The 26,353-nt window shown below is 34.4% G+C and overlaps 1 protein-coding gene across 3 annotated transcripts in view; it reads right to left on the bottom strand.

Moving 5' to 3' along the window:
* Positions 1-26,353, bottom strand: part of sn (fascin domain-containing protein singed) — a 163,016-nt gene that overhangs the window by 15,460 nt on the left and 121,203 nt on the right. For all 3 annotated transcript variants that reach the window (XM_085949738.1, XM_085949740.1, XM_085949739.1), the window contains exon 6: positions 25,353-25,524. In XM_085949738.1, the coding sequence (XP_085805864.1) occupies positions 25,353-25,524 (172 nt within the window). The remainder of the gene's footprint in view (positions 1-25,352; positions 25,525-26,353) is intronic.

Genomic DNA, 26,353 nt, shown 5'->3' with positions numbered 1-26,353 from the left:
GTAATTTCATCAGACTTCATGCTTCTAATGCTCTGATATATTTAACTACTGTAAGCGAAAATCTGACATACAGACGTATTTGGTTAGTAATTATTATAATATGCTTTAACTTGCTTGTAACTCTACTTTATAAATTTTATAAAGTAAAGTTACTTCCCTACTTTGTAAATCACCATTGCTGTGGAACCGGTGGGCGGTTAGAAAATTTTACTACTACTCTATGACAACATCTTCTTGGCTACGTGTTAAAACTGAACTAACATGCTCCTCCCATTTTTAACCGCAATTCCATTATAAACTAACAAGCTCCTCCCATTTAGTCGGCAACAGCGCCTTCCTTCACGTAGCCAAGAAGATGTTGTACAATAACAGAGATACAAAAGTGGGCGGTAGGTATAAAAAGATTGACTACCACTGTTCTATTGCATGAAGAAAGTCATAATCTCATAATAATATAAATGCGTATTATTTGGAAGCGATAGAAAACAACACACCGTGTCCATTAATATCAGTCATATCACACATAAAGTCAAAACGTAGGCAGTAATGTAATATAACAAAAAAAATGGCTTTGATCCTTGCACATTAAAAACAATAAAATATGATAATAGCATAATATAATATGAGTTCATTTCACGAACACGATGTCTAGATTCGAAATAATTTGAAAGTCATCCGCTTCGCGCGCCGGTGGCTGGACTCGGCTGGCCTCGCTCCCTTCACGCTCTGGTTCGCGCATATAACGAGCGGTGATCTCCATCTCCTCTCGTCTTCTAGCCGCCTGATACCTTCCTTGTTCTTTTCTCGCTCGCGGAATAATTCGGACGTTACCCCCTTTGCTAATCCGGTCGGATCGGAACTCAATATTGACTTTGTGTTGCGACAAAAAAAAAATACTACAACAGCATTATTATCTCATGCGATCTCTGCGTTCCTGATACATTTGAATACGATACAATGAACTACCACCACGCCCACAACGAGATAAAAAAATAAACATGCAAAGCAATTAATATCGATCCCATTCTATAATCTGAGCGCCTGATACTTTTTTTTATCTCAAGTGAATTGATTAATTTTAATCAAAATAAAACAAAATATACTTCATCATAGTGATTATCCGAAGGGCGACTAATTGATGAGATAATGAAGTTTGGTACAAGTACATGGTAACCAATGAGTAAGAACCACAGAAGAACAGATAATAAATAGAATACCGATAGGCTATATTCAATACGCCGCATGTTGATGTAGGGTTTTTGAATGTGTGAGTGTCCTACGAAAATGAAGCACGCATTATGCATGTGCAATAGTGTGTGTAATACACCGTAATACAAGCGTAAATGCATAAACCGAAAGCAGTTTTCAGTATTCGACGTACAACGTATTCTTGACACGTGTGTAAGTTTCAGTGACGTCCCGTGCGGGTAGGCAGATTGAGCGTCGCTTGGGGGCGGCAGTTACTCGAAGGGCGGCAAATCGAGGAGAATCATTTGGAATAAGTATATAGAAATAGCTACCTAAATTTAGTAATAACGAAAACACCTTTCCATTAAAAAAAATCAGCTCACTGGTTTTGTCGGGTTCGCGATATCTAGTTTACTTCCGTTGCCCTTCGACGCCCATGATGACTAGAAACGACACGTGCAGATTTGCGAATTTTTACAGTCTGATATTTTGTTAGTAATGTATCCATACAACACATTTCTTAGAAACCTAGATATTGGACTCATGAAAGGATGATAAAAATACTGTATTAAAAATGGGGCGGCATTTTGGCGCTGCCTAGGGGCGGCATTTTATCTAGGGACGTCCCTGGTAAGTTTAACCCGGTTCTTCCTTACTCGGGTCGGTTACCTGCTATCGCCTTACCCGTTAAGGCTAATACCTCAGTTGAGACACGGTCTAAAAAGATCGTGGCTAGACGCTGCGCGGATTGTAGGTCGCGGGTGCAAATGACGCATGCCGAACGAAATATAATTTGTCATATAAATCCAACATGCGTCCATTTAATGTTCTGTTTATTGTTCTATTAGTAACAATAATAATATATTCATTGACATGTTTTCTTTTTCAAGTAAATGGGTACCGTTTTTAGTCATCTTTACACGATTTAAGAATTAATACCCCCGTCGCCATCACGAAACAAATTTACGTGTTCCCAGCTTGACATTCTCTCTCCGAATGCCAGCGAGTCCAAAATTTCGTCGCGCCTATAGTTGAAAATTATTTGCCGTTTCACTGATGTATCGTCTTAAGCATTTTAGTTCCCATTATTTCTGAGTTCCCTGCCAAGAACCGATCATTGGATCGTGAGTGGTTTTGATGACAATGGTTATTTGGATGTATGCGAAGTATCGTCTGATGAGGATATGCGTGACGAACTGAAGTATGATTGTTGAGAACGGTTGGGTGTTCATTTGACGGATTGATAAGTGCAGTTTACATAGGTACAGTGATAAACGATAACAGCGAGGTTGATATTTTTGGCCCGACGCACGATGCTACAGAGTGACAATTCTCTACTAAAATAAAATGCGGAGTGAGATATTCGTTCAATCGTGATAGCCTATTTATTGAACTCGTCACGATTGAATAATGCTCACACTACGTATCCCATGCCTTCGATGAGAAATGCATTTTAACATAATACATATTAATAATAGGTAATATTACTGAGGTAAAAGTTCTTATTTGCATGCTAAAAATGTTTGTACTAAACGGTTCTTATTTTTCGCCGTCCGCGTTTCTCACTGAGTAAGCATTTTGCCGATACGCTGACGGCCTGTGAAAATATATATTAAAATAATTAAATAATATTTCCGCGATAGATTCGTATGTCACGGATTTTCCCGATAATGCATTCTCACAGGACTCGTTGTTCGCCACAGTTATATGCATCAGAACCGGTTTCGTTGGGTTCAATAGGACATTCTGGACTAGTAAAGTCAAGTCCTATCGAAGCGGATAAAACAAGCCCAGTAAATTAAGTGGAATAAGTGCAATATCTTCATAAGCCAGCGTCGATCCACCGCTAGATAAAGGACTCCCCGAAACTTCTAGATTCCTAGTTCTTTGCCGCCTTTTACCTACATCCACGAAACTTGATGGGCTCGTCAATCCAGCCGGTTTTAGGACGCCTCTGTAGTTGCTTAGTGCCCCTTGAATACTATTGTCATTTCATTATCTTGGAGACCTTTATGACATCGTGTATTACTTGCTAAATTACTATAATAATATTATGTAGGTAGTCTGTGTATTATTACAACGTTTTTCTTAGCTCGTATTCTTATTTGTCCGGTGGTTGTTTGTCCGGTGCAAATCTTGCAATCGATTTTTAACTAACTTCCCGACTAGCTAGACATTTGAAACTTTTAGAATGTATCAGAACACGATGCCAATGCATTTTTTTTAATACGTTTAGCCATCTTTAAGTAGGATTGATTTCATTTTCAGTTAATTCTGTTTTCTATGAAAAGTTATTTCGGAAGAAATCCGTAAAAAGTAAAACTATAGATATTGGATGCTAAGTGGGTCCTAGCAACTAAATTATTAATATTAATATATACGTGCGTTACTATGGAAATCAATATGACATTTCAGTATTATTTCTATCAAGTACAATTTTTTTGATCCTTTAAGCTAGTCAAGTCAAGTTTGTATGATTCAACAGAAAATTTAAAAACATTGTGTATAAAAAGTTCTTTTTATCTTGTAATTATTTTAATTGATACAACGTATTTCCACCAAGCATTGGCAGTTATCATCATTAAACAGCCATTTAAAAATATATTAATTTGGGCACATAGTTGTATGGGCTCGTATGCAGTGGCGAGGGGTGGAAGTAGGCTGATTCTACATAAATAGTGCACACGAAACTTCGTCAGTCATACTTGTTTGTTTTCATCGAACTAAGAATACAATTTGCAGATGGTGCTGGTTAGTTTTTAAAATTCAATTAAATTCAAATCCAGGTAACACCGGGTACTGAAAGCCATGATATTAAACGCAATAGTTATTATAAGTAGATTACTTTAAGTGATTCCGTTTTCATACAAGTCTGATTAAATTTTATTCATCGACCAACCGCTTCCGTACCCTTTAAAAAAATGGCTTACGATTGCATCTTAGCGATAACGTTCTATTACGAATTTCGCATCTTTTAAAACACACAAATAATAATTCATTGTATTCATTAAAAGTGTTGCCACTTAAAAACGTATCGTGTTTTATCCAATTTAAACTCCATATTGCGGATTATAAACCGGGTGATTTGCATTAAAAAACAGCTTTTTACTTCAAGTGAGTAAGAAAAGAATTATGACTATTAATTATTTATTAGGCGTTCCAGTTCGGAAGATTTTCGCGAATTATTTGAACAAATTAATGCATCATATGAGTACCTACATCTGGGTGATTTATGTTTGTGTGATATCACGGAGTTACGCTAGCTAGCCCCGACACAGGTGATGAATAAACAATACAGTGTTGTAAAATAAATGTTAGCTGGACCACTCCTTTTACGACTCAGTCTAGATTTCTAGAATATTGTTTTTTTTATTTTTACAAATGGAAATGCGATTTGACTATAATCAGTAATCACTGATAAGTTTATCTGTTTGTTGAATTATTACCATAACATAACCGCACCAATGTGGAAATATACTCTTTACGAGTATTTTCAGTCGTCCAGGATACATGCTCAGCGTACGTCAAAATGGAGTTTTTATGCTATTTTCAAAGCATGATCCTGGACATTCCTTAAACGTCATAGATAATCTATTTACATACTTTTGAAGCCTTATTATCCTTTATATTTATGTTAAACATTTGATGACTGCATGAAGTATTTTTATTACATAAAATAGTATTCTTTTAAACCTCTTGCTCTAATGTTTTAGAATAATATAGTCATATTTCAGTACGTCCATGTGAAGTGGTGTTAAGATTTTTTATATTTATTAATTTTTAAAAGCATTTATAAAACCATCAGTATAATTTATGTCGACATTATTATAGTGAAATATTTACAAAAAAAAAATATATATTGATAATCTCTGTGATCCCAAATTTGACAAGAATTAGGCATTTTATTATTCAAAAAATGGGCAAGATTTACACATTTAAAGATACTTATAAAGATACTGATTATAAGCTATGTCTTTGACCATTCAAATGTGATAAACATTCTACGAATAATGTTTGCTTTATAATAATTATTGACCTAAGAATAAGGTAGTATTTTTTTGAAATACGCCATTTCTATTGGCATTTCCCAGTGGCTAAGCTACAACGTACGGCCGTAGTCATAAATTGACAAACGATAAATGAAGTAGGGAGTAAGATCATGTTAACGCGCGTGTTTGAGCATGTACCTAACCGAACCGCACTCCAATACCTAAAGAGCCGCATGTTGCCGACCCCTGCTCTAGGTTGTCTAGGTCTAAAAGTTGTACGAAAAGGGAAGAATTACTCAAATCGGTTCAACCATTGGACCATCGATCTGGTCACCACAAAGTCAATTTATGTTGCATTTAGAAAATTTGCAGCGTTATACTGCCAACGTGAAGATCTCCATTCAGCAGTTTTGCTAGTCAATTACCAATTATTTAGAGTCATGTAAATTCAGTCAAAGCACACTAGAGTGCACGGTAATAGGTCCTGAGACATTCCCAGTTATAAACAAAATCATGTTGCTTCACCCATCAGTTACAATTTTATCATACAGGTGTTTACAATCTTCGCAATCAGAATCAGTGCATATGTCATCCACTTAGTTGGATTGAGTACTTATCAAATTATCTCTGATAATATGATGTCGATTACTTTTGAAATTAACAGCAAAGTGCAAGTCTCTTAACGTGGATAGCAACAGTAGAGGTGTCATTCAACATATACGAGCCTGTTGTTAAACTATAAACTATAGAGGTAGGACAAATAAAAATAATGTGCATTCAACTTTACAGGTATCTTGAAAGAGTAATGGCTGAGAATGACTGAAGAATTATTTGTTTTTATCATCAACACGTATTATCAGGGGAGGACATAACCAGTTGACGATCTACTCACAGTATCAATTTATATATATTTAATTAGTAAAATGTTGAAGATTAAAGTGAAAATTATAAACATTTTGTAATTCGACTACATTCTACCTAGATAGTATTATTAATAATCACTTTGTTTCAAAGTCATCATTCTATCCATTGAAAAAAAAATGATACCTATATAGGAATTTCCAAGTGCAATAAAGATATCTTGCGATACGTCGAAATGTGTGAGCTTTTTAAAAATAATTTAGACAAAATAAAATATTTATGGAACAACTTTTTTTAAATATTTGAATTTGAAGTGTTCTTTGTCAGCGCACTACAGGAAAAAATCGCCCCTAACTATTATCCTTTCAATTGATTTTTTTTTATTTATTAAAAACTTAGATAAGCATTATTTTTTTATATCAATAATTAGCAGTCTCGACTGTTGTACCACGCAGCACACATTCAAATGAGCTGAGCACTTTTCCCATAATTTTGGGAAATAACTAGGTTTCGAGTCATACATGACAACTAGTTTTATTAATGTTTTATACACTTTGAACGGAAGCCCACATATCATACAGTCTATCAAATTGGGTTGTCGTAGATGGCTGGGGCATCTACACAAGACGACGACAACCAGCATGATATATAATTATATTCGGAAATTCTGAGGACAAACGAAGACCTGGTCGGCCTCGTACAAGATTCAAATACAAATTTTATTTATTTATATATATATATAGTGAACATTACAAATTATTAACTTAAGACGTTCACAACATGACATTTAGAAACAAAGAAATATTATTAAAACAGTATTATATAAAAAAAAGATAGTATTAAGTTATTAAACAGTAGAAAAGTGTAAATACAAAAAAATATAAATTAGATAGGCAGTGATAACAAATATCATAATGCCTAAATTCCCCATCAAAAATCCTCCAATCGACAGAGTAGGTACGGGCAGTCGGTAACCTACCCTACCCCGAGCCTTGAACGTCGCCTCTAAATACAATTTGCCACCTTTTCGCGCCAAAGCCTGCGTTTACAAATGTTGTTAATAATTAATTGTTACGTGTCAAGCGAAATATACTTACGTAATACTTAATGTCCCTGAATCCGTGTTTTTAATAAGTGTAAAAGTATAAATCAACACCCTACATAAACCCATACCCATCAGTAGGTACAAGGAAATACACCGGATGAGTTAAGCAGACCCTATTTTAAGAATTTATAAAACAGCGTCCACCTATACTCATCCTCACGTAGGTGGAATATATCAACATCCAAAGCAATTTGGTTGAACAGAGTTATTGCTTTCCCATTTGGCATCACCAATGGCAGGTTAGTTCTGCTCCTTGGGAGAACAAACAACTGATGCTCCCGATTTCTAAGATAGTTATCAGGGACACACAACTCAATACTACCAAGAATGGCAGAGTTCTCATTTACACCACCAAGTCGAAAAAAATACGTGATAAGCTCTGAGTAAAAGGCTTTGAACAGACAGGGTTGGGGTAGGTCAAGGCTTAAAAATATCGAGTTTTAAATGGCGATATAGGTGGGAAGTATTTAGTTGAAATAAACTGCGAACTGGTTGTTAACAACGTAATATGCAGACACCGTCACACCGCTGAGGAACAGTGAGTGCAATAATGACATCCGTCCAATATCGGAGATTTTCCATTATCGTTAAATCCAGATTGAAAACGTGATCGGAAATTGAATTTACCCCGGTTTACAAATACATAACAAGGAAACCTGAGGTTACCATTAAACCTTAATGGTATGGGAGGTAACCACGAACTTAACTCGCGTAGAACGATTGCTGTAAACAAGTCAATAAAATTGAATAACATAAAAGCTTCAGAAACTTGGATAATTGAATGGATAATTTCTACAATTGTAATTTAATTTCAACCAAGGTGAACAACTTGATTCATAATATATGGCATCATTGGAATTTGTTGCCTAGTTATTTGGTATTATGAATTATCTAAAGCAGGGATTAACAAACGTTTTCGTCAAAGGGATAATTTTGAAATCAAAAATGGGCCGCCCTTTCTTTTGTATATGTATTTTCGATTCTAAAGGGTCGGTAGTTTAGTGGTTGGAGTTCTCGCTCGGCAAGATAAAAAGAATTTAAAGTTATACATGCTTATTTATATTGTTATAAAAATCAATGTTTTTTAAATAGAATATAAAAAAATATTAAAACTATGAATTAGTCAACAATTAATCTCTTCATTAAAATACAGAAAACTTAATAAACCAAATTTTAATAATAAATATGACCATACAATAATATCTATGTATCTAATAATAAGATGGGATCTTTTAACAAATTCACATTTTTTTTAAATTGTAAGTTTACCTTTGAATTAAAATAAAATAATTTTTCTTTTTAATGTTTTCAGCGCATCTATTCTAAACACAAGATTTGAATTAGCACTTATTGTAACAATTACAATAAGTTAGTTGTAATTGTTACAATATGTGTTAATAGGTACTTCGATACAAACCTATCCTAGATAGCTGCCGTAGCGGCCGAAAGCAGTATTGTGTATAGAATAGATGTGCTTATACATATTTATTAATAAATACTTACAGTTTAAATTGTTAATTATCAAAAAAAAATGTCTCAAATTACAACTTAGTATTTTTCCACTAGGTGCGTCTGGTAGGTAGAGGATTCGCCTTAATCACATAAATAGGCTGAGCTTAAATTGGGATGGGCTAGTATGTAACTATTATCGACTCATCAATCAACATAATCGAAAATCCGTCATGCGACAGTAAACTCGCTGATAATGATAGAAGAGTGGCAGCATTAAATAAAGTTCTTGGATTTATTGTTCTCCTGTGACTAGGGATTCCAATCCCGGGATCCCGAATCCCGGGATCCCGGGATCCCGAGCTATTTTCGATACCTATGAATCCCGGGATTGATAAACATAATCCCGAAACTTTCGGGATTGATTTTTTTATCAATTTTTATGGAAAATAAAATAAAAACGAAAATATAACAGAAAAAATACTTTTAATAACAAATAACTACATTAGAAATAAACTGACTTTGAATGAAGTTTGATTTATACTCATGTGCAAGTTGCCGATTCATTTTATTTTTTCACATGAATTAATAAAAATGAGAAAGATTGGAAAATAACAAAGTAATTCCACCATGATCTCATACGTTTTGCGGCAGTTTCATATTTGGCTGACTAATTAAATTTATGAAGCGGAAAGGCCATAAGTACACCATGGTTTGCTTTACTATTTAAAATCTCGCTAACCCATTCATTAAGTCTTTACTATCAGAAACAGCAATTTAATATTCAATTCACATTATTATTTATATTACAATATTATTTATTCCGTTAAACTTATGTATTTCCAAGATTGAACGTATGCAATATTAACAATAAATGTCTTAAATAGTATAAATTATACTAGATTTATTTTTGACCGATTTTATAAAGAAAATATAAAAAAATTATACGAACAATGGAAAAAAATGCCAATCCCGGGACCAGTCCCGGGATCCCGGGATTGTCAAATTGTAATCCCGAAATCCCGGGATCAGAATTTTGGCTCGGGATTGGATTCCCTACCTGTGACCATCTGTCCCTGAATCGGTGGTTTAAAAAACAGCATTAAAATAAGAAAAGTACTATCACCCTGGATTAAATTAATAACCGAAATAAGATGCTATAATATCATCGTTACACGTGCAACGGGATTTGAACATTTCGTAGCCCGAAGGCCAACGCGTTATCATCTGCTCTACGCAGTGTTGCTAACCGTCGTTGACAAGAACATGCCAGACGGGGTACGAAAACAAGCTATGTGTTAGAAAAAAACGCTAGAGTTTGTACTATATAAATATCATCATCAGCCGGGGTCAATCCACTGCTAGATGAAGGCATCACAAAGCTTTCTCCAACTCTCTCAGTCCTGTGTCGTTCGCTGCCACGTATTTCCGCCGAACTTTACCCGTTCGTCAATCCAGCGGCTTTTAGGGCGACCCTGTGGCCGTTTCGTACCCCTTGGGTACCATTGGATGACTGCATTTGTCCAGCGGCCGTCCTTCCGGCGAGCAATGTGCCCCGCCCATCTCCATTTCAGCTGTTTGGCAACGTCTATTACATCGCGTACTCTTGTCTGCTTCCTAACCCATCCGTTTCTCTTACGGTCCTTTCGCGTGATGCCCAACATGCACCTCTCCATGCCTCGCTGTGTGACTCTTAGCCTTTATAAATACTTTATTTATACTATATAAATATACTTACTATTATACTTACATTTTATTGCACATCGATAAAAAAGTGCAAAAATTTAAAAATACGGGTAAAAATCACACCATATTTTCCCAGAAACTCAATTCAAAATTGAAACAGAAACAACCAACGATAAGTAATAATTAGGTAAAACCAGAGAGTGGAATCTCCAATAATCATCAGTCCGGTGCCACAAGCACATATTAGTCCAGGCTCCCATAGACTTTTCGTATACATAATATGCGGAACGCATTCTGACAATTGATATAGGTTCTAGGGGTCACCAAGATATATAACGTCGATGTTGCCAGGCGATTTTAGTGGTAAATTTTTTTATTGAGGTTTTAATTTTTTCTTTAACCCACCAAAAATTGTTCCGAGTTCTTCAATAAAACCAAGACCGAATCACGGATCGATTGAAAATGCAATAATTATACCGTGCCATCGGCATAGTCGTAGAACGGTTCGTCCCATTTGAAAAAATAAAAATAGCTGGTAGTGCAATGTGTTCGAAATTATCGCTTCTTATGATCCTCCTCGGCTTCAATTCTTTTATTTAGTAGCATTTTTGTATAGAATCACCCAGATTGGTTTGTTTACTACATCTATGCATACGAAAATAGTTTTAGTGTTATGTGTATACTTACTAAATAATCTAGTAGAGGTTCATTCGTCATTTGTCTTGGATACAAATTATTTTCTCGTAACTCGTAGTCAAATTGTAGGAAATCAATAGGCTCAAATAGTGGATCAGATGAGCTTTTCCATAAATATTCCATATTTCCACAAAGCCCTTAAACAGTGTAAATAAATGCATCAGATGTGCATATCACTCTACTGTTTACATAATAGGTAAGTTTATATGCGACTCCTTTCCTTCTTCGCAATTAACCAAAAGTTTACTCATAATAATACTAACATCACTCCTGATCGTTTTAGATTTTAAATATATTTTTATTACAAAAAGCTTCAAATTACGTAAATTGATAGATCCGTACACTACGGGAGCGTAAAATGAAATGATAAATTTAGGGGCGTTCCTCATTTGAAAACGGAAGTGCGATTAGCTGCACTAGAGGGGATTGTTAGTTCACAGTTTTAACATGTCGACATGAATATCTTGTTTGACATTAGTGACTGAACTGTTGGTGGACTATCCATGATAGACCATTGTGCTACTGTCACACAAGGCAAACAAATAATTTCGGAACACTGATTGCTCAAGTGATTAATAAAATAACAATCGATAATCACAACACAATTGCTTGAAATCTGGGTATTAATAAAAACAAAAAGTAATAACAGAATGGCACTTTACCTCGCACCATTAAATTGCAATTAGCATACAAACTATTGACAGGTAATATTATTAAGTATTGTATAGCTAGAAAAAAATCAACATTTGGTTATCGAAGAGAAAATATATTTAACAAAAAAATCGAATTGACTTCTAAGTTTTTTTTAATGACTAACTACCTATTTCGTCATAATTTACATATAATTTCATTGCTATTGATAATCAGTGTAGATACTAGAAACATCTAGTAGCGGAATCGCATCGAATTAAATAGAATTTAGTTTAAAAGTACAATAATTAGCGGCGTTTAAAATAACCAACGGCTCCCGATAGTCGAGCGGCTAACGCGTCGGCTTGTAATGTCGTGGGTACCCGGTTCGAATCCTGGATCTGGCAAATACACATATTGTTTTTCAATGTGTGTTTGTAGTGAAAGTATGGACCTAATAGGTAGAAAAAGTGACTAACATCCATTTCGCGTAAAAATAAAAATCTGTTAATACAAACCTCCACTCTGTGGAGGTCCATATGATCTTCATAGGATCGGACATGGTAAAAAAAACCAATACTTGGGTAACTACCGAAAAACAATAAACGAAGAAAACTGTTATAAAACATCCTCTGAATCTACAATCAATGATGTAGATATAAAATAGTCGGTATTACTGTCTCTTAGCAACGCATGATCTGGCTACTCCTACGAGACGTCACTGATTTAAATCTATATTATTATAGCGGTCCTCGTGGTCACCAGGAGCTTTCGGGTTCGATTCCCGGTGAGGTCAGGTATGCATGTAGTTTTCTCAAACCCCGAGTGTTCATGTGATCGTTTCAATCAATGACATTCAATACACTATTGCTATTTGCCTCGTGGGCTGTTGTGGTGTTAAAAAAGGATTTTATATGTGAGATATAATATATTATTATAAAAATCAATTTATGAGAATACGTATCATAGATTTTGGTATGACTTAATAATTATTAATGACGGATTTCAACTATTTGGAGGCCTTATTTTAAATTTTCTGACGAATCGGCTGCGTCATTTGCGTCAAAGAAAATCACTGCTGGGAGAGAAATAGAGAACTCGGTATATATTAATATGTCTGGTGGACAGTGATCAAGTCAAGTAATATCCAATACGAGAGAAAGGGTTTTGAATATGATAAAAAGAACTTTTTATAGATATACATACGTTTTTAAATTTTCTGTTGAATCATATAAACTTGACTTGACTAGCTTAAACGATCAAAAGAATTTGTACTTGATAGACATAATACTGAAATGTCATTTTGACATGTCATATTGATTTCCATAGTAACGCACGTATATATTAATAATTTAGTTGCTAGGCCCCCAGACCCCTTAGCAACCAATAATGGTGTCGAAATAACTTTTCATACAAAACAGAATTAACTGAAAATGAATTTAATTCTACTTAAAGATGGCTAAAAGTATTAAAAAATGCATTGGCATCGTGTTGTGATATATTCTAAAAGTTTCAAATGTCTAGCTAGTCAAGAAGTTAGTTAAAAATCGATTGCAAGATTTGTACCGGACAAATAAGAATACGAGCTAAGAAAATCGTTGTAAAATGAAAAACAAGTACAAAAGAATAATAAATTATGCCAATTCAATTCATTTCCAAAGTTGATAATCACCCCCTATAAAGTATAAAGCCTTCGATTTGGCGGTGATATATGAATTGATGACTGGCTTATAATCGGGGTAATGGTGAATCGAGTGCCAATAATAATTTTACATATATTCCGATAAACGTATGCAGAACCAACAAAACAAATAAAAAAATGTGACAACAGATGTTCAGAACAAATTCTGCTTAATAATACCCATTCGTATGATTATTTACAATGTTATTCATTAGGATAATAATAGTCATTTGATAAATGTGTCACTAAAATGAGTTACGTTTTTTTTCTGGGAAATTGGCTGCCTCTTTTAATAAAATTACAACCTGACGTTATCATAATAATTGTATATTGTTATGTAATCATTTATGCAAAATATAAATAACTATTACTATAAGCCGTCCGACTGTAACACGTCGAATATGTCGATGTGGTTTTGTTGGTATTCACAAAACAACCAAACCTAATGTAATCTTATGTAAGTTAAAAAATAAACAGAACCATCTGTCGTCAGTGTCTTTAACTATTGTATTTATACGGATTATTGTGTAGGGATTCAGATTTTTTTGTATGGAATTTATAGGCCGTGACTGTCACGTGACCTCAGCCCCGTCTACCGAAATGTATGCAGTACGTTAGGCTCGAAAATCATAATATTATTGTATATGAGTGCAGCTATGTCCAAAACAATAATATGGTAATGATAGGTAATAGTAGGTATCAGCGTGCAAAAACCACGCGACGTAACATGCAGCGCTGTGAGGTGAAGACTTAACATCAAAAACGGACCATAAGTGCAAGTGAGAAAGCATTCACCACGCTTATATCTCCGCAATATGCGTGAGAGTAGGATAGAATGTAAACGGCTGAATTAAATATTTTTTGGAAGCGTCACCGGTATTGATTTGCATGAATACATTCATTTAAAAACTGCGAGGACGTTTTGCTGAAATTTATTTATTTTTGTGTTAATTATAAAGTTAGCTGTAATTATTATTTTTAGTTAATTTGGTAGAACATAATATGGTTAACTATGTTGTGTTTAAATTTGGTAGCCATACTGAAAAGCAACATGATGGTATAAGTTTTATAGTTAAGTTAATTATAATAAAATTGAGGTTCTAATGTGCGTTATACGCAAGAAACACGACTTCATTTTGTCGAACAATAGCCACTCTCTTTATATTATTACTCTGAGCTTGACGAATTTTATATTGATCGAGAGAATCTTATCATTAATAACCATTTTTTATTACAATAGGCATATGTTTTTCAAAACAAAGTATGTACCTATTGCATTTCATCTAGTTTATCAGCAAAATCGTTGATAAAATAATAATATCACAAAATATGATCACATCCTTCAAGAAGACGTGTTTTTGTAGACAAAAACCACAATTTGTAGCATCTGCCGCCAGCTGTTATCGCACTCATATTTCATACTATCAAATTTGCGTATAGGTACTTACCAAGGCCTGAACAAAAACGATGCATGAGTGCGAGTGAGAAAGTATTCGGCACCCTTACAATCTCTGCGACACGCGCTAGAGTAGGATAAAAAGTCTACTAGCTACAAGCCAGTTTCTAAAAGTATCGCCATCAAATCAGGGCGAAACGCTTCTCATAGCGTCGATAACTTGCGAGCTCGTGTTGCTAAAATTGATATTTTTTGTGTTAAACATAAAGTCAGTGGTAAATATTTGTGGTTAATTAAGTAGAAAAGATGGTTCTGTGTGTTGTCTTAAAATGTGGTAGCCGTACTGATAAGCAAGAAGATGGTATTACGTTTCATAAGTAAGTTGATACATGTTCGTGATAATTTATTTGTATTTTATTATATATTTTAATATCAGTGACCTAGTGTTTCTTTAAAATAACTTAAATTATGGATATCTTTATCTAATGGTTGCATTTTGACCACTTAAAAATACTATATAACGTAAAAAATAGAAAATTATATTTTAATTCTGAGCGTTCAGTGCGAGCACTTTGGGCGAGCACTAGCGAAATGGTCTATGGTCTCGAACATTTGTAGACGAATGCGTTCGCTCGCTCACAAACCAAACGCAAGGCACGCGGCTTCATTTAGCAATGCAACGGGTGGCGTCTAGATGTATCTATAGTCTAAGGTACTTACTTTAGGGCCGGCCCACACGCACCGCAAATTCGCTACAAAAACATAGCAACGTGCGGTGTCTTGTGGTGAAATTCGGCTGTGCGTCGCAATAACAGAAGCTGTTATATTATAATATAATTAACAGCTTTTGTCTGAACAAAGTAAGCAAGAACATTATAATATTCATTTTATTCTGCAAACGTAACAAATAGGCGTCTGGGCGTGCAAGGGTTAGTCACCTATCCTAGACCGGGGGTTTCCAACTTAAGGTGCGACAAAGTCGGAAAATATGTAGGTACAGTACCTACACAAATGAATAGCAAGACATAACGGTAGAATTATAAAAAAATCAAATTAAAAGTAATAAAAAAAGTCTGCTACGTGATGATGATTTATTTTAAGGCAAGTTTCATCCCAATCTGGTTCTGTATGACCTTGCCGTAAGACCTTGACAGTTGATGGTCTCTCCATCCGCCCCTTGTCACAATCTCGCTGTTTCCGCCATTTCAATACGTAGTAGATATTCTGTTAAGTTGGCAGACATGTCAGTCTGGCGAAACAATAATATCACTTTACACGAGGTTATCACGTTCAACGGTGCATGGGGATTATCGTACCTTTACAAAGGAATACATACAGTGAAAGACGTAGGTTTATTTTGAGTGAAAATGACAGTATTCGCTAAATTGTACGTATACACTTCGCCGAGTACTAGCAGGCAGTGACGTCCCGAGACAAAATGCCGCCCCTAGGCAGCGCCGAAATGCCGCCACATTTTTTTATTAAGTTTTTTTATCATCCATTCATGACTCCAATATCTAAGAAATGTGTTGTATGGATACATTACTAACACGATATATAGCACTAAATATAATTCAAATGCCATCTCTGCTTCAATAGACAATATTGCGAGTCCACGGTTTCATATACATTAAAAAAAAACACCTGACAACTTCCAAAACTGGCGAGTATTTTGGCGAACTTTTTAGACAAAATTAAGTATTACCTACCTATAATTCAAATATAATTCGCAAATCTGCACGTGCCATTGCTGTTCAACAAGGACGTGACGTCCAAGGACAATGGATGTAAACTAGACATCACGAACCCGACAAAAAATTATAGTCCTATTAAAACTTTTATATTAATTACTTAATACATTTTGTTTCCAACCAGTGAGTTGATTTTTTTAATGGAAAGTTTCCGTTATTACTAAGTTTAGATACCTAGTTATTTATATATGCCCAATGATCCTCGTTGATCCTCCTCGATTTGCCGCCCTTTGTGTAATTGCCGCCCCAAGCGACGCTCAATCTGCCTACCCCCACCGGACGTCACTGCTAGCAGGTATAGGATTGAGACCAAATGACGTGTTGTTCGTAGAGCATTTGATCGAATGATAATCTTGTACGCACGAGCGTTTTTTAGATACATTGATAGAGTTTGTGTAAGGTTGCCAACTTTATGAGACATTTAAATTTATGAGACTAGGTTCTTCCTCCCAAAAATATTCCTCACCGTCAGGTTTTTCACCCAAAATGTACAATTTGGATAAATCCAGACGTCGTCATGGATAGAGTTGGGTTTCGGGAATTTCCCGACGGGAATTCTCGAGAATTTTTTGAGATTTTCCATCCCGAATCTCGAGAATTGAAATTTTTAACATTTCGGGAAATCCCGGATCTCGAGAATCTTTTCTCAGGATTCTTTATTATCAAATATTAATTGAAAAAACGATTTTCTATATGAAAAAAGTGGATAGAAAACACAAAACGTTCAAATCTTGATCAAAGTTGATCGGGGCATTTAACACATTTAAGCCAACGTCGACTCAAAATGAGCGCAATTTTTGCAACATCAGGGAATTTTGTGTCAAAAGCGTTCGCGATTGTCAGACGCAGCGATTGACAGTCTGTATTTTGAAATTCTATTTTGATAAGTAATGTTTGGAATTATTTTTGTTTTCCTACTTTTATTTTGTTTTGTCTTCTTACATAAATAAAAGAAATCATATTTTTTGGAATTTGTATGTTGTTACTGATTTTAGGATTTTTATAGGTTTTTTTTTTAAATTTCCCGATTTCTCGAGAATTCTCAAGAATTCTTTTCCGGAAATACCGAATCTCGAGAATTCAAAATTTCAACATTTCGGGAAATCCCTAATCTCGAGATTGAGATTTCCTCGGAAAATACCCAACTCCAGTCATGGATAATAATTAATGATATATTGCAAATTCAACTAATCTGAAAAGTGTATGATACATTATTTATCGACTCTCGCCAGACGGGAAACCATTAGCATTCCTGAGTCTCTCTCCCTGTTTCCCATCATAGGTACTACGTAACGATCGCAAAACTGACCAAAAATCTGCATGACTCTTGTTTCGGACCTATCTGTAACTAATCATAACTAAATATGGTACATACATATTCTTAACTTTGAACTTTATACTCATTGTGTGACAATAAATGTTACCTATTAGTGGATTAAAATATATGCACTTTATTATAAATTAATATTGTTTTTAATACCTGCAAACCGATAATAATTATATCGGTAACTTAAGCAGTAAAGCTCACCCGCCTGGATTGAGATGGATGTGTAGCAATTATAACACTCAGCATTATGTATGTTTTGTTGTCAAAACAAAACAATACAGCGATAATGATTGTCAGCATTTCATCAATCATAAGTAGACCAGTAGGTTTGGTATGATTTGTTAATTGCGACAATATCAATAAAAATTGGAAGGACAATCCATGAATCCTCACTCACTCATCGAGTCCGTCACGCGACGCACTACTATCGCCACGATCCCGTCACACGACGTAGTCAACCGACGTTCCACTCGAGTCAAGTCTCAATTCAAATATAATCAATCCTTCGATCACATCGATTTCACCAGTACATCCAAACCCGCGATTATTATCTCACGCTGTTCATCTTTATTATATTTATTTATTCTTGTAACCGACAAATAAATACTCTCCTCCCAACATCCAAGCAACAACGACCCTTCACATCCACCTCATCATTCCCCAAATATGTATGTTCATTCCATTGATATATTATGTTCATTCATATCCCGTTCGGTATAATTTTATATTCTGGATTTTTACAACGTTTTTATTAACTCGTATTCTTATTTGTCCGGTGGTTGTTTATCCAGTACAAATCTTGCAATCGATTTTTAACTAACTTCCCGACTAGCTAGACATTTGAAACTTTTAGAATATATCAGAACACGATGTCAATGCATTCTTTTAATACTTTTAGCCATCTTTAAGTAGAATTGAATTAATTTTCAGTTAATAAGGTTTTGTATGAAAAGTTATTTCGGAAGAAATCCGTAATCCAATCCACTATTATTGGTTGCTAAGTTGGTGGACCTAGCAACAAAATTATTAATATATACGTGCGTTGCCATGGAAATCAAAATGTATTCTGTATTTGTTTGTTTGTTTTTTATTTACTTCATATCAAGTACAAGTTGGAACATATTGAGCATAATATAGATAACTATGTTCAACGAAATTGCTTCGGGTGTTGATATATTCCACCTACGTGAGGATGAGTTTATGTGGACTCTTAAAATAGGGTCTGCTTAACTCATCCGGTGTACTTCCTTGTACCTATCTAATTTATCTACTGATCTATCTCTTTTTTTATGTAATACTGTTTTATCTTTCTTTGTTTCTAAATGTCATGTTGTGAACGTCTTAAATTTATAATTTGTAATGTCCACAGTATGTTAAAAATAAATAATTGAAATAATAATTGAACAGAAAATTTAAAAACGTTGTATATAAAAAGTTCTTTTTATCTTGTAAATATTTCTAATATGCATGGTTTTGAGGTTGTTCCGATGTTCAATAATAGGCATTTATTGAAAAACAGTTTGAATGCTCTGTGTTACTTGCCTTCTACAACGTCTAGACGGGAAACCGCGTTGACTATGTAACAATTATTCCAACTGAGTAACCATCTCTCGGCATATGGCGCTGTAAACTGTGAAAACGTGCCGTTGTTAATGACATGGCGCCTGATTAAATAAATTTGCACAAAAGACCAACGGACTATCAATAAATTGCAGTAAAAGTAATACTGAGATGAACGAATACATAATATATTACACTGTGCGTCTAATGTGGTGGCCATTTGCAAAAAAAAAAAACAGTACTAATTAAACCCTCCTGCTGAGATGACAAGAAGATAGCAATTTATTATTATTGCAACATCACGATTGTCTGGTAAACAATCGAAGTGTCTTCTCTTCACATTACGCGATATAAACAAAAAAAAACTTGTACTAAGATGACGTTAGTTATACTAAACCAGTGCTTTCTAAACTTTTTCACGTCAAACTACTCATTTTTTTTTCGTGGCACACCAAATAATTATGATTGCCCGATCCAATGATTTTTTAAAACGTATTTAGTGTATTTTACTTTTTAAAAATTACCAGATAATATTCTTTATAAGTAATTTAATTGAAAGTTGTTTCGTAATAGTACCTATAAGAAATAAGCATTTTTTTATTTAACGAATAATTCAGAAGATTAGAGAATGCAACATTCTTTATTCAACATACATAAAGTGCCTACATTGGTCGGAATACGATGATTTTATTTTTCAAATAGGTATATAGGTAGGTTTCTGTGTAATATAATATTCGATAGGAATCGAGGAAAAAATGCGGCTCATTTTTTAGGTGTTTTCTTCAAGCAATTATTCCTTCCAAGCCAAGGCTTAAACCCCTAAAACAGAACTAACCATAAGTGCAAATAAGAACGCATTCGACAATCGTATAATCTTCGTAATATGCAATAGAGTAAGATAGAAGACATACGAGAATAAAGGAGTTAGGTTTTAGAACGTCAAGCCGGTAAATATTTTAGATTGACGAATGCTCTTACGGAAAATAGTGTGAGTACGTGTTACTGTTTTACGAAATGTTAAATAAGTGGTAAATATTTTAAGATAATAAATATGGTTAACTATATTAATTGTGTTTAAGCAAAGCTAAGTTAAGCAAAGCTAAAGTTTAGCAATATTAAAATTTAAGTTCTATCTATTGCGCGCAATGACATTATTAATGGACGACGCACTCAATACAGTAGCTAGCAAGTAAATTCGCGCATTCGCATGTACAGGTAGACGTCACGCAATTTCCATTATGCAATATCACGCATCGGGAATTTATAGCAATATGACCTTTATTGTAATGGGTTAGAGCAGTGTTTCTAATGTCAATGTTCATTTGAGCGAACCCGTTCGAACCGAACCATTCGGCAGACCAACAAAAAGCATCAGGAATTTATAGCAATATCACCTTTATTGTAATGGCGTTAGAACAGATTATGCCATTCGGCAGACCCGACAATAAAGTGAGTGTCATTTTCTTTTCCAGATGATTCGTCCATATTAACGTCATTGATTGCGCGTCATACGCCAAGAAAACAGCTTCATATAGTCGAACAATACCCTTTCTCTTTAGTAGTATTGCTCTGAGTTCCAAACTCAACAGTCTACAGTGAAAAACATTTTATATAATAATATGGTCGGTCAAGTATTGGATGCAATCAATATTACTAATTTTCTTAATGACTCTTCTTCCCTAAAATAATCTGACGTTGTGCAAGTTGTTATACATGATTTTATGATTTTTTCGCGCCAACATAATTCCTCCGTTTGCCAAACGCAGAACGCATGTCATAGTTTCGCCGCCGCTGTACCCACTATAAACACTTAAGTGTGTGTCATACATAATTACAATATAAATAAGTAGGGAGGTAGGTACGTAAACATAACCTTGCAGTTTTTGGTAACGTCCTCTTGAAAAATAAAAACGGTACTATTTTAAATTGCATACAAATATTTCGCGGATAATTATTGTGCTTGTTTGCATAACGGAATAGGGAGACACGACCAACGGGACATGGACGGACCATCTCATTTGTCAGAAATATAAAGTCAAGTACAGACCAACATACAGATATTTTTTTACAGTGGATTTATATGCGGCAGTTGGCAGAAGGACCCGCGATGGCGAATCCGGTTGACGGTTTTTCAATGTGTGTTTGGGCCTATTAATTGTCCCCAGTCCCTAACTTGCCATTTTGGGAACACGAATTTCAATGTCACTTTCCCCCACGGATTGTTCGATATAACATTTTATGAATTTTTTGCAGCACTCGAAATGGATTGGAATGCACCAGAGCGTGTCTCCGGTTCGTGAAATCCTCGAGAATCCTCTGTCTTATGAAAATGGCATTCCGGCTCGGAAATTATTATAATTGGTAATCATTACATTAATTTAATTTTTAAATATAGTAAGAAACTTGTCATGTCGTACATACCTATTTCAACGAACGATAATAAGATTTTGTGTTGTTTTGTTAGAGTTTTTATGCGATTTTAATATGACATAAATTCTGATCAATGAGAATTTTTTTACCATTCCATACAATTTGGGTTTAGTATTCCAGGAGATCTTCAATGTGTGGATATTGTATGATACTAATTATAAGATCGGACGCAAACGCCAAATAACTGTTATGCCTTTGTACGTTTTATCAGGACGTAGAGCGTAAAATTGTGTACATTTTGGCATTTAAAACAGAAAAACAGCAAAAACTGAAATAATGCGTTCTGTCAGTATACCCTCGATATGTAGTAAGTAATAATTAAAGAAATATATACTATATGTAAAAAAGGTATTTTTAGAATATATCATTCACCAGTTATTGGAAACAATCGGTTATCCCACACGAGGGATAATACAAAGTAGTAGAATTAGGAAACTACCCGGCTGAAAATAAAATTTTTGCATGGTGGCTTCGTTAAAAGATCTCGTACAATAGGCGTGATTTGTGAAAAAGGTCTTTATGGTGTTTGTTTATCGGAACATTTAAAATATGTATTGCAAATGATTTTATTTCATTATTTTATTATAAATGAAACTGTTTTTATATAGCACAAATCCACTTTACTTTAAACACTGAGCTGAGTAAAAGACTTTCTCATTGGTTCAAATCCATAAAATAAAATAAAACATTGTCCTTCCACCAAGAATTTGACTGTAAACCAATTTTTATATTGTAAACTGAAATTTGTATTTGGAATTGTTTTTATTATAAAAATGGTGATGCCATGAAAAAAATATACAATAGTTGTTCTAAACCTACCCAGTCACAAAACATATATGAATCGGGTTATATTACACAACATCATTTTCATCCTAGAGCCAAAATGCAAAGTTACTCTACTTTGCATTACACGAATGATAAATATTCAGTATAAGAATACTGATGACGTTTATTAATTCATATAAGAATATGAATTAATAAACGTCATCTCTCAAAATAAAATACTGATATTATACCCACTGATTATTTTGAAAAATATGACAGTAAACTTTTAATTTTGTTTTTTACACCTAGTACCGCAATGTCGTAATTTTTGGTAAAAACCGCGTATACATAATTTCGGTACTGTTCGGTTATACGTAGGGATCCCGAGCTATTTTCGATACCTATGAATCCCGGGATTGATAAACATAATCCCGGGATTGTTTTTTTTTTATCAATTTGTATGGAAAATAAAATAAAAGCGAAAATATAACAGAAAAAATACTTTTAATAAAAAATAACTACATTAGAAATAAACTGAGTTTGAATGAGTAGGTAGCCGATTCATTTTATTTTTTTCACATAAATTATTAAAAATGAGAAAGATTGGAAAAAAACAATGCTTCGCACTTTTAACAAAGTAATTCCTCCATAATATCATACGTTTTACGGCAGTTTCATATTTGGCTGACTAATTAGATTTATGAAGCGGAAAGACCATAAGTACGCCATGATTATTTGCTTTACTATTTTAAATCTCGCTAATCCATTCATTATGTCTTTACTATTAGAAACAGCAATCTCATATTAAATTCACATTATTATTTACATTACAATATTATTTACTCCATTAAGCTTGTGTATTTCCAAGATTGAACGTATACATACAATATTAACAATAAATGTCTTAAATAGAATGAATTAAGTATACTAGATTTATTTTTGATCGATTTTATCAATGCTATTTGTAAATATAATTTTTTTATATAAACAATGGAAAAAAATGCCAATCCCGGGATTCCGGGATTGTCAAATTGTAATCCCGAAATTCCGGGATCAGAATTTTGGCTCGGGATTGGATTCCCAAGTTATACGGAATACAGCAGGAAACGCATTTTGAAAATACCCGATATACTGGATTATTTGTTAGTTTGGGTTAGTTTATGTTAAGTTAGGTTTGGTTAGGTTAACTTAACAAATAATCCAGTTTATCGGCTATTTTCAAATGTGTTTTCCGCTGTATTCCGTATAACCGAACAGTACCATAATTTCTTTTTAATTTATTTGTATAATCCTAAGTCAAAGGAATACAACGAGCATTGTACTCTACTTTCCACATCTCAGAATGCAAAGAAATGCACGGTGAATTAATCCGCTGCAATGATCACCCGTTACATGACAAAGCCATATAAGAATGAAAGAATGCATGTAGAGATATAAAACTCGTCCGATCAGTAACCTGCCGCCTTTTGATTAGCATTGTAATAAATACAGATGATTATCGCGAACTATTAATAATACATTAATGATGTACAGTTTTAGATATTCTTGTACCACTTAAAGTTATCAGTTTATTCGACACTCTGATCATTATTATTAAAGTTAACGGACTCAATTGGTCATGCCAGTAAATTGGTTCTTGAATTGATTACAAGATTTCCCGTAACTCGAGTCGGTAGAGGTATGTATATATTATACGAGTGTATATATATGTAGTGATACCTACATTTTGGGCGTCCTCTGAAAATAAATAAAAACCGGCGTTCGTTAGCTACAACATCTCGTCACCTCAATACTACAATTAGATAACTTGATTTTCGCTGTTTTTGAGATAGCTATTGAATATGATTCTACATTTCCTCCTCTACAAAATGATAAAACTAGGTAAGTTAGAAGTTAATGGTATGTAATTAAATGTATTAATTTTGTGTTTGAAAATATTAGAAGACTTTAAAGCCATAAATGCATTAAATAAATAATTTAATATATCTACAATATTTTTTAATACAATTGAACATTATTTAATTGTTCCCAATAAGACAAGCACAATTTTTCATTTTTATTTTAAATAATTGTTATGCCAAGTTTTCTGGTAATCAAGTAAAGTTTAAATTTCATTTTCCCAACAATGGCAAAATCAGAGTTATCTAGTTGTCGTATTGAGGTGACGATCTATATTGTTAAGTTTTATCTTTATATGTACAGAATTGTAACAAAAATTACTAGTCTACAGCTGAGGCTGTTCAATTCCAAAAAGGCAGGCGTTACCATCATCTTATGCAGCATTCGTACCCGGCGTGATTTTATACGTTCTCAACAATGGAAGAACATAGGTATGTTGGCAGCATGACCCAAACATCTAAAAAGTGCCCCCCGGCTAGGATCTTTGGTGGCCCCCCTACCTATCACTGTGATGCTCTACAGTAGCGTTTCCTAAATTCTACGCTTGAGTTATCATTTAATTATATGAATCATCATATCACATAAAATTGCATCGCAAACCCATATATTTTAACATGTTGATATTCCTAAAGTAAAATAGCGGCGCAGGCGACTGTTTTTACTATTGTAGGAAATTTATGATCCGTGTTTATCTCACTTAGGTGCTCAACCCGCCATGCTGGGTCCTCCTTATGACCGGGCCCCAAAGCTAGATCTCTGTCACCCCCCCTTGTGGGTGCCATGGTTAGGAGCATACGCAACACTCTAAGAACTGTACTATGCACGATGGTTTTGAATACCTACACAACTATTATCGTGATTTGTCATAGCAAACTTTTGAAACTAGGCGCTTCACTTCTATTAAACAAAACCAAATGTACAGGAATCAACAAATCCTACCTTGTTTAACGGAGACGTATCTGGAATTGAGGGCAGCAATGAAGGAAGCCTGTGGCAGCGAATCCTCGAGGGAGAAGAGCTCGTCCTTGGTGACAGTCTGGGAGCGGGTCTTCAGCACTGCCTTGGAGCCGATTGGGGAGAGGTATGCTCCGGCAGAGTCACGGAGGGCGAGCTGATAGAACAATATTCAGTTATTAAAATAACATCGCTATCGTCGTATGTATTAATAAACATAACCACAATTGTAACCATATGAAAGTATTCAAGACGTTACTTATTGTTGTATGGTTATTTTTAGTGGAATTTGATTCACTTTCTTTAAATAACGTAGGGTTGACGAACAGGGCAGAGGAGCATAATGGCTAAATTACACGAAACGCCGATCACCAATCATAAATAACTATCACACATAACGATTCAGATCATCAAGGCACATATTTTGGTCAGCCTACATACAGCCTTTGGTAGCCTTAATGCCTACAATAAACATTAATATTTTCTCATGTGAAATATCACCGTAACCTAATAATTGGCGATTATTAGTACTTCAACAAGTTGAATTATTTTAATACAAAGTCTGCTGTTAATTCTACGATACTTGAGTTATTTATGTCGACAGCTGTTTCGGGTTATGAACTCATCCTCAGAGCAGCATTAAGATAACTGATTTCCTGAACTTAAAACTAAATAATCATTGTAGCTAACAAGACATTTCGCCCACCAGTGGCTTAGTTGCATGCATTTTGTTCATGTATTTTACTAGAAAGATACCTATTTATTTTACTATTAAATTGGTTTACATCTACTTTCCCATTACCACTATAACGGAACTCTACCACGTAAACGCAAAACCAATTAATAATTAAGTTAATTATTTAATGTATTTTTTATCCATATTGTCAAACAATAAATTACGTCCGAGCGACAGCTATAAAACCAGATACCCTATGACAGACCACAGACCTTGTGGTGGTATTTGCCATGGTGTTATGCAGCAATCG

This window comes from Rhyacophila brunnea, unplaced genomic scaffold (genome assembly GCF_057557595.1).
Source record: "Rhyacophila brunnea isolate RB1 unplaced genomic scaffold, BYU_Rbru_1.0 scaffold_22, whole genome shotgun sequence".
Lineage (NCBI taxonomy): Eukaryota > Metazoa > Arthropoda > Insecta > Trichoptera > Rhyacophilidae > Rhyacophila > Rhyacophila brunnea.
The sequence above is the reverse complement of the archived record's forward strand: the minus strand, read 5'-3'. Positions and strand labels throughout refer to the sequence as shown.